A 10,789-nucleotide genomic window follows, 5' to 3' on the forward strand; every position below is an offset into this window, starting at 1 on the left:
AAAAAAAAAAAAAAAAAAACTCCATTCACCCACAATAAAAATTAAGATACTTTTTTAAAAACTCAGATTTTTTTTTTAAAGAAACTGGAAAGGAAACAGTTTTTTTCCAAAAACAAGCAATACATATGAAAATATTAAATTGCAATTGAGCTCATCAAAAATCTACCTAGTGGCAAATTAATTCACTATAATCTGATGTGTCGTCCCATCTTTGTCCTAATTTACATATTAGGTGATTTCGTTGCTCAGAATTATCAGATTAGAAAGTGTGATGTCAAGAACTGTCATAAAGACTATTACAATATTTGAAAAATGTTTATTTCCAGATTGATATTTTTGAAATAAATGACTGAAACTATGTATCTATCAAGAAGATGCATGGGTCATTGTATTTATGAGTTTACTTGAGCATCAACCCAAGTAAATAAGTTATAATGTTACTCATTCCATTTATGGGTTTACAACAGCTTTATTTTTTTTAAGAGTCTGGTTGTAAAGTACAAATTAAAAGGCGTTTATAGAATCAGGAGCAGCTACTTTGGCAACACTAAAGTTGGAATCTAGAAAAGGAGCTTTCTTCAAACAATTGTGGGAGATGAACTTGCTGTAACTGCTGAACCAAACTCTCCTCTTCCTGAACTGATTACTGTAATTTTTTTTTAATGGTGCCTTGATACAGACCCATGGGGACCTACAGGACTATCCTTCCCTTCTCAAATTTATTTATATTTTGGTAACAAAATACAATTAATTGGGCCTAAATATGTATGGAGTCACAAATGTCATACATAGAACATCTAAACTAATTCATTTCCACTGAATGAAATGTACGCTATCCTATTTGAAGTTGTAAGCAGGACCATATGCCTCTCCCATCCACATCTGCCCACTCTGACACTTCATGAAGGAAATTCTCATTCTTAAAGAGCAGAGAGACAAGAGTTACTAATTGGAAGGTAAAACAGTATCTCTATCACAGAAACCCCATCCCACAGCTTACAAAACCTGCTGCAAAGAGTTGATACACACCTTCTAGAAACTAGTGTCCTTTTCTTCTCTTGCCTACATTAATTTTGGTTACTCTCTACAACTTGCCACTTCAGGCCAACAGAAAAAGATGTAACACAAATTCTATAGTTCTACTAATTTTAAACAGCTACTGAAATATTAAATTCATAGGTTCCAAAAAAGGGTATGAACACATCATCTGGACCCTATTTAGGCCATCGAGATTACAGTGCTTTCTGGTGTGGCGCTGTGATAAGCACAGGACCACATGGTCAGTTTGAACCACAAGGTCAGTGGTTCAAGCTCAACAGTAGCTTCTCGGAAACACTATACTTACTGGTTGCTCACTATGAGTGGGCACCAAAACATGATGGCACTTAACAACAAGCCTACCAGTCTGGAAGAATGCCTGCTGGTGAAGCATGCTTAGCACTGCAAACCGGAAAGATGAAGCTTTCTGCTAGGGCAGAGATTTAAAGGTCTTGGACACCCTATACAGGGTCACTCTGAGCCGGACACGACTCAGATGGCACTTAATGACAATGCAGAATACTAATTCCATCCAACTTTGAATATCATGGTAAACGTCTACATCTCAAAGCATCATATACACGTTTTCATACCTCTGCTAGTTTATGTTTTGTAATGATAGATTCTAATTCAAATCTACTTTATCTCAAATAAATGAATAAACACCTTAAAACTTCACCCTGTTCTAATCAGTACATGGCTAAATTGTAGTGTTTTTTTAAGCAATTACTCTAACCCATAACCTGGGGTAGCCCACTAAAATTTATAAGTACTTGTTCTAAGTGCCATCGAGTCAATTCCGACCCATAGCGACCCTGTACCACCAGCCTTGTGGTTCAAACTAATTTGCAGTTCTCTGCATTAGCCCACAGAGCCACACCAGGACTCCACACGAACTTTTTTTTTTAAGTCCTGGCAGTTGTGACCCACACAAACCTGCCTTGACAGGTTACCTATCTCTAGTAATAGATTTTATGTATTAACTGAAACTGATCTTTTTACAAGAGCAATTTTCACACAAACTCATAAAATTGTAATAGACAAGGGACACTCGGCTTAGGATCTCAAACTTGTTGGGTGGGGGAGGAGTGGACGCTTGAACGCCTAAAAATTAAGCAACAAACTCTACACGCATTTTTTTTTTTTCAAAGATCAGAGACCTGCATAAACACATATGCATTCCCATAATGCCAAAGTTAACAAATGCCCCCTAACTAGGTGGCGACTTTAACTACAGAAGAATATTCATTTCAGGACAAAGTTTTCCGCAGAGGCCGACATACGGAAACACCAATCGCCAGACTGTAGGACGGGGGGGAAAAGGGCAGGTCTGGATGTCCAGAAACCTTAGTTATGCTCTCCTGGCTCAACTGCTGTGGAGTGACCTTGGGCAGACGATTCTCTCTTTCTAGGCCTCAGTTTCGTTATCTCGAGAGGACAGGAATCCTCCAACAAAATTAACTCCGCTCCAACTTCCTGCGATTCGGGAAAAGGGTTGGGACTGGAGCTAATCTATACCCGGATAACCAGAAACGGGTTAACTAGGTCACCGCCCCGAGCCGGGGAGAAGGTGGCAGGGGGCCGGATGGGTGGACCCTGGCCCGGCACCGGCTGGCGCGGGGCTCGGGGCGCAGAGATGCCTGCAGGAGGCCGGGGTGGGACGGCCCGGCTCCCGGCCGGCGGGAGGTGGAGCCGAGCTTCTCGCGTGCATTGTCCCCGAGAGGGAGCCATGTTTCTTCCTCCGCGGCACTCCCAGATGGCGGCCGGGGGCGCGGGGCCTAAGCACACTGCAGCCCCAAGGCCTGAGGAGCCAGGCGGAAGCGGACGGGGGAAGGAGATCCGGCCCGAGTGGGGCTTGTGCCCCGGGCCGCAGCCGCCGAGACGCAGCCGGAGGCAGCGGAAGGAGAGGCCCCGAAGCGACGGTTCCCGGCTCTGAGCTTTCACCCGCGGTGGCTGGGGCAGAAGCGAAAGGCCGGCCCGGCCCCGGGTCGAGCTATGGCAAGCGGGCCGCACGGGCCTGTCTCCGGCCGCAGCCGGGGGCGGAGCAGAGAGACGCAGGCCCGACTCCTCGACCTCCCAGGCCTCGGGCCGTCCCAGCCCCGTCCGCCCGATCCCCTACTCACCGTTAGCGCGTTTGAGGGCATTTTCCGGCCTCTGGAAGTAGGCCGGCATCTTGGCGGCAGACTCAGTTCACCCGGCGTCAGTGAACTCCGTAGTGACCCGGGAGGTGCGGAGACCAAGGGGAACCGGCGCGGGCTTCCACGCGCCTCGCCAGTAGTCGCCCGCGCCCAGCCGGCTAGAGACGGAAAGGAAGGAGCCACGTGACCACCGCGCGGCGCTACCGCGGCATCCGAAGCCCCGGATGTGGGGGCGGGCCTTCGCGCGCGCGCTCCGCGTCTTCCTCATGCGCAGGCGCGCTGGCGTCACGCGCGTCTGCTGACGTGGCGGTGGCTGGCGTCCTCCGAGCGCACTGGAAGCGAAGGCTCTAGGGGACTGGTGTGTGGTCCAGACTTGGAGCGTGGGTTGAGGGACTTCATTGAGGTCCCTTCCCCCTACTGGTGGGAAAGGTGAGATTTGGGACATAGCGTCTGCCTGCCGCAAAGGCAGTGTGTGCACAGATTCATTTTTAGCATGATTTCTGCGGAGTCATGCCGAGTTACAAGAAATAAGGTTTCCCTCTGGCCAGCGAATGGCCTGTCTTGGCTCCATGGAAATGCTAAATACTTTTCCTTTTAACAGAGGTGTCCTAACGCTGTTGACCCCTGGGAGAAAATGATGACCCGACCTATGAAGGAGAAACATGGCAAAGGAAGAACACAATAGAGTTATTTCTTATCTTGATAAAAATAAAAACGGTGTCACAGGGATTTGAGCTGACAATTTAAGGAAGGGAAATGTCTAGGGACAACCACTTGGCAGAGGGCAGAGGCCCTGGAATAGAAGAGACTAGCTTGTACGCAAATACTGTTCTTACATGGATTGTCACAGTTTTTACACGGCACACATCATGTAAATATAAGAAGAGTGTTCGTGACAAAATCAATTTATAACAGGCTCTAGCTGCAGTCTTTTTTATTAATTTTAATAGGCAAGGATTAATTAGAATACCTAGACCTGGACTTCTGGTGTGGTGCTCTAGGATCAGCACTGGACTGTGAACCACAAGGTGGGCAGTTCAAACCTACCAGTGGCTCCTTGGAAATCCTAATGGTTGTTGTTAATGCTGTCCAGTCAGTTCTGACTCATGGCGACCCTATATAGAGTTTCAAAGGAGCAGCTGGTGGGTTTGAACTTCCAACCTTGTGGTTAGCAGTCCAGTGCTTATCCTACAGTGCCACACCAGGACTCCTTGGAAACCCTATGTTGTTGTTGTTAAGGGCTGTCCAGTCGGTTTTGACTCATAGGGACCCTGTATAAGGTTTGCAAAGAGCAGCTAGTAAATTTGAACTACTGACCAGTGCTTTATCATACAGTGTCACACCCGGTCTCCATAAGTGGGAATTGACTTGAGGACAACAACAACAGACATTTATAGCCATTTAAACAATCTAATTTCTCAAGTCTTTGGTATAAACTTCCTAATGCTAAGATAGCTATAAGTCAGAATCGACTCAACAGCAGTGGGTTTGTTTTTCGTTTGTATTTGGGGAAGATACGAAATTGTAATCAGTTCAGAAGGAAAATTCAGAAGGCACAGTAGATTAATTTATTGTAAAATAGCTATATGTTTTGTATGGATGGAATATTTGAACTAATGAGGATACTAATAATAACATGTTCCACTGCTATTCATAAGGGCTTTAGTGGCTAATGTTTCAGGAATGGTCTGCCTCTTCCTTCTCGCTGGTCTTAGCCTGGAGTCCTGGTTTGATGCTGTGAGATAGGTCGGTTTAAACTGAAAGATCCACAGTTTAGCCTCACCAGCTGCTCCCCTGAAACCCTATACTGGGTCACTATGAGCTGAAATCGACTTAACGACACTTAACAAAAGCAAGTCTTCATCTGGAAACTCTGCTGAAACTTGTCCACTGTTGTTACACTGTTGGTATTTGAAATACCTGTGGCTTAGCTTCCAGCATTGTAGCAATACACAAGCCAAAGCAGTACAACAAGCTGACAGATGAGTGGTAGGAACTAATGAAGGAGCACTGCTTAAAGAATGAGGAAACCACATTACATACACACAAAAAAATGTTCCCCTCAATCCTTTTGTCTCAACAAAGAGGGCTACTAACTATATTTATTACTAATAAATACAGAAGATTGGGAAATGTAGACATAGACCCCCCCCCAAAAAAATGACACAATATTTAGGGGGGAAAATATTAATTCTGAGGATGCAAATCTTTGTGCGAACAGAAAGCCTCATCTTTCTCCCGAGATGCAGCTGGTGGGCTCAAACTGCCTACCCTGTTGTTCACAGTCCAGTTTTTACACTATACAGTTGAGCTTACTCCCAAACACGTGAGCCAACAAGGTTTGATATAAATGTAACAAGTACTAAGAAAGTGTCAGAACTGTTTTATGGGACAGGACCAAGAGACTCTTGTGTATGTAATAAGTCAAAATTAAAACGCTAACCATGAGAGCAAATCTCACTTTAAAGCATTGCAGATAGAAAGTGATTTACTAGGCCATAAAATGATGCAAAGAGAATAAAATCAAAGGACTGAACTGGCTAAAATGTCAGAAAAAACTTTCCCACTTTCTTTACCTTTCCTTTATCATTGCAAAATGGTGAGAGCAACAATCAGGCTTTGCTTTTTCAATTCAGTTATTCTTATGCTATATATATAAAAGGAGCTCTGGTAGCATAGTGGTTACAAATCAGGCTGTGAACCACAAGGTCAGCAGTTCGAAACTACCAGCTGTTCCGCGGGAGAAAGAGGAGGCTTTCTGCTCCTGTAAAGATTTACAGCCTCAGAAACCTTGTACAGCGTTGCTATGGGTCGGAACCGACTCCACGGCACATGACAACAACAACATATATAGGGAGCCATGATGGCACAATGGGTAAAGCGCTCAGCTACTACCCAAAAGATCAGCGGTGCAAACCCACCAACTGCTCTGTCCTCTCCATGGAAGAAAGATGTGGCAGTTTACTTCTGTGAAGATGTACAGCCTTAGGGACCCTCGAAGGCAGTTCTCTTTTGTCCTATACAGTCATCATGCGTTGGACTCAGCTCCATGACAGTGGGTTTGACTGGGAGTCCTAGTGTGGCACTGTAGGTTAATGCATCCAACTGCAAAGCCGTTTGAACTGCAAGATTGGTGGTTCAAGCTCACCAGCCGCTCCTCGGAAACCCTACACAGGGTCGGAACCGACTAGATGGCACTTAACAACAACAACAACCTAGATGACTGGATAAGCTCTCCAATGCAATATTTGGGCACAGGGGTCTTTCCTGTTTGAGTGGAATAAACAGGATTCTCAAAACAAAACATCAACAACAAACTTGTTAAGGGCACAGCCAGCTGAGATACTGCATTATACATATTTGTAACATAATGTCTTACAGCTTTAAGACAAGTATCACTTTTAAAACCAAAATAAGTGTTAGCAAGAATGTAGAGAACTAGAAACCTGCATCTACTGCTGATGGAATTGTGACATGTTGTAGTCACTGTGAAAAAAAACCAAAAGGTTAAACTCTGAGTTACCATGTGACCCAACAATTCCACTCCTAGAAAGAGACCCAAAAGAATTGAAACCAGGAGCGTAGATACTTTTTCCGATTTCATTGCCGTAGTATTCACAATAGCCAAAAGGCAGAAACAGACTAACTATCCAACAACAGATGAATGCACCAATAAAATGTGGCACTGTAGGATCAGAAGTTCAAACCCACCAGTTGCTTCTCAGAAACCCTCTACAGGGTCGCTATGAGTGAGAACCGACTGGACAGCACTTAACAACAATAACAACCCACATACAAAACCAAATCCATTGCTGTCAAATCAATTCTGACGCATGGTGGCCCCACAGACAGGGTAGAACTGCCTCAGAGAGTTTCTGAGACTGTGATCTTTACCCAGGCAGACTGCCACATCTTCCTCCCACCTATCGGCTGCTGGATTTGAACTGCCCGCCTTTCAGGTAGCAGCCAATCGCTTTAACCACTGTGTCAGCACGGCTACTTACAATAGAATATTATTCTGCCAGAAAGAAAAATGAAGTCCTGCTGTTTACAACCGCATGACTGAATCTTGAAAACATTATGCTATGTAAAATAATTCCATCACAAAACAACAAATAGCTGACCCCAGCTATTTTGGAATATCTAGAATTTTGGCAACTGTATGGAGACCAAAGTTTATTAGTGGGAGGAGAGGTGGGAGGAAGAGGGGAAAGAGGAGCTTTCTGTAGCTTAGAGAGCACTGGGTTTCTGTGATCTTGGTGATGATTGTACAGCATGATGAACATAATTAGTGGCCCAGAATGGTATACATGAAATAGGCTGACATGGCAAATGCTCTGTTTTCACCACCGAAGTATCACCTTTTACAATGTACAGAGGGCTTTTACTTCACCAGCATATTTGCAAGAATGTCATAATGAAGGTATCTGTACTAAACATAATGAAGCTCAGGGAGGTAACCTCAGGCTCACAGGAAGACATTCATTCAGCAAGTTTGTTTTCAACTGCATATGACGTACCAGGCATAGAGATTGGTGCCAGCTTACAGCATGAACAGGGGCAACTTAGTTCCTGATTGTATGGAATATGCAATCCCAGGGGAAGACAGGCCTCAAACAGATGCTCTTAAGAAGATGGAGACACCAAACACTACAGTCCAGGGGCCCTTCATCTCTGGTCTCAACTCCAAGAATGACTTTCTCTGCCAACTCACTGGTCACCCTCCAATCCTTTCTCCATATGAAAGCCAGACAAGTTTGCTAAGATGCAAATCCAACTGTGTCACTACCCACTTGAAACAATGTGGCTCAGAATAGAATTCAGCCCCCTTTAACAAGCCTTAGGAGGCCTGGTGTGGCACTGTGGGTTAATGCATTAGACTGCAAAGTCGGTTTGAACCACAAGGTTGGTGATTCAAGCTCACCAGTTGCACCTTGAAAACCCTATACAGCGTAGCTATGGATCAGTGTCAAATAGACTCGACAGCTCTTAACAACAAGCCCTATGTGCCTGCTTAATGTGACTTCTGCTCAGCTCTCTAGATCCATCTCTGGCCACACTCACTGCCTTGCAGTGCCTTGAGCAGCCCTTGTCTCTCCCATCCCCAGCAGACACAGATACATGCCATCACTACTTGGAACATTCTTCACCATCAACTACTCCTTAGCCTGACAGCAGAACATTTCTCTTTCAGGTTTCTGTGTAAATGTTACTTCCTCCAAGATTCTTTTCTGGTCCCCAGTCCAGGGCCGTGGACTTGTCTTGGCATTGATCATACTTGCCTGCAATTACTTACAGACTAAACTCAGACCAGCCAAAGGCTACATTTGTGTTGCTCTTCCCAGTGCCTGGCTTAGCCACAGGCAGATAGGATGCACTCCAACGATACTGGAGGATTAAACAAATGAATCTCTATACAGATATTTATCTAAGCCTTACCGGAAGGTCAGTTTGAACCACAAGGTCGGCAGTTCAACCCCACTAGCCGCTCCTTGGAAACCCTATTCTGTTTATGGTGATGAGAAATTTGGCATGAGTACAGGTAATGAACAGAGTCCTGGTGTGGCGCTGTGGGTTAATGAGCTGGACTGCAAAGTCACTTTGAACTGCAAGGTTGGCAGTTCAAGCTCACCAGTCGCTCCTTGGAAACACTATGCAGGTCACTATGGGTCAGAACTGACACAACAGCACTTAACAACAACAACAACACAGGTAATGGAGAAGGACATCAAGCTTTGTAAATTGGAGTGTCAGTGATAAAGAGGAAGACACCCCCCCCCCCCAAAATGAGCTAGAGTGGCACAGTGGCAGCAGCAATGGGCTCGAGGAAAACAATTGTGAGGCTGATACAGGACCCGGCAGTGTTTCACTCGGTTATGTAGAGGGTCACTAAGATTGGGGAGCCACAGGAGAGTTCTGAGCATAGAATGGCATGAGATCACTTTTGTTTTAAAAGGATCTGTAACATAAGTACTAGACTGCTGACCACAGGTTGGTGGTTCAAACCCGCCAGCTGCTCCTTGGAAATCCTATACAGGATTGCTATGAGTCAGAACTGACTCAATGGCACCTAACAACAACAACACAGCAATGGTTGCACAGCAAGACTGATGTAATCAATATCACTAAGTTATACACCTGGGAAATGTTGAATTAGCAAACGTTGTTGTAAAAATGGTGTAGCATCAGACTTCATGACCTAACTTCAGGAAAGAGAAGGAGAGTCAAGGTCAACACCAATCCACAACTGAATCCCACCAGACATGTCTCCAGTCTCCAGTCATCTTAGCTGCTCTCATACCACTGTCCTTCCCACAGCATTCTCCATGTCCATGCTGGGTTTGATAATCTCTTGCAATGGCTACACACAACTCTCAGATCATACTCGTGGTTATGGAGTTTATTAGGGAAGTTGTTGTTGTTAATTCCGTCGAGTCGGTTCCGACCCATAGCGACCCTGTGTAGGGTTTCCAAGGAGCGACTGGTAAGCTTGAACCACCAACCTTGGAGTTCAAAAGGATTTGCAGTCTGGTGCCCTGGCATGTTAACCCACAGGGCAACACCAGGACTCCTATTAGGTAAGTAGCAGATTACAATTCGGGATCAGGACCAACTTGAAAGTAACAGGAGCAATTTAGAGAGAGAGACAGTTCTTCCATCAAGCCAGCTGTTTCTTGTTGGTGCCCGCACGCAGGCCCTCAGCCCTCAGCGCTTGGACACTCAGTCTCTCGCCAGGCCACTTGGTCCTGCTCAAACAAATGTTACAAAGCTCTGTCACTCCGCTGGTAAGTGCCCAAGGGCACCCTACTCCATTAAGAAGCTTTTTGCCCAAAGGCACACAGCTCCTTCTCTCCATGGATTGCTAAATTTGCCGGTCCTGTGGTGCTGCCATCTCACACTGTCTTCAGTGTCACAACCCTCTGTCTCCCAAGTCTAGAAGGTTCCCAGTACAGAAACCCTGAGTCCAAAAGACATTGCTCCCAGCTCTTCTTCTTGATAGTAGTCAGGTCCCCTTCCAACCTCTGGAATCGGCTCCCTTTAAGCCTAGTGGGATGGCAAAACTGACTCACCTATAAGGGTGCCATGCACCTTATTTGCATTAACTAAACTGTCCAATCCCCTCGGTGGGCCACGAGCACTTTATTTGCATAGTCCCACCCAGTCATTTTATGGGAGTTATAAGATCATGGTTATAAGGGCCATACAGAAGCAATTCTCTGCACCACAGTTGTGTTTAGTATATTTTTTACCATAATCAAAGAAAAGATTTATGTAAGACAGCTTCCCACTGTATCTGCAGGGTTGTAAGAGAAAGTTTGAAACTCAATGTGTGTCCTCTTTAATTCATAAAGCATCTACCCATCTACACAGAGCTCCTAATCTGTGCTTAAGTGGTTGTTGTTAAGTGCGGTTGAGTCCATTCTGACTTATAATAACCCTGTATAGGGTTTCCGAGGCTTTAAATCTTCTCAGGAGCAGAAAGCTTCATCTTTCTCCCACAGACAGAAAGTTGTGTTTGTGGTCCAGTGTTTATCATATGGACCCACCATACTCCCAATATATACAGCATCGGAAACAATTCAAAACCTACAGAAAGATGTCCAAACGATTAA

The 10,789-nt window shown here is 45.1% G+C and overlaps 1 protein-coding gene across 1 annotated transcript in view; it reads right to left on the reverse strand.

Annotated features, from left to right (window-relative positions):
- EIF3A (eukaryotic translation initiation factor 3, subunit A) overlaps positions 1-3,342 on the reverse strand; it is a 33,261-nt gene extending 29,919 nt beyond the window's left edge. Inside the window, exon 1 of the mRNA XM_006831400.1 lies at positions 3,162-3,342. Coding sequence (XP_006831463.1) covers positions 3,162-3,210 — 49 coding nt within the window. The 5' untranslated portion in view covers positions 3,211-3,342. The remainder of the gene's footprint in view (positions 1-3,161) is intronic.
- Between the last annotated feature and the right edge of the window lie 7,447 nt (positions 3,343-10,789).

This window comes from Chrysochloris asiatica, unplaced genomic scaffold, assembly GCF_000296735.1.
Source record: "Chrysochloris asiatica unplaced genomic scaffold, ChrAsi1.0 scaffold00003, whole genome shotgun sequence".
NCBI classification, from domain to species: Eukaryota; Metazoa; Chordata; class Mammalia; order Afrosoricida; family Chrysochloridae; genus Chrysochloris; species Chrysochloris asiatica.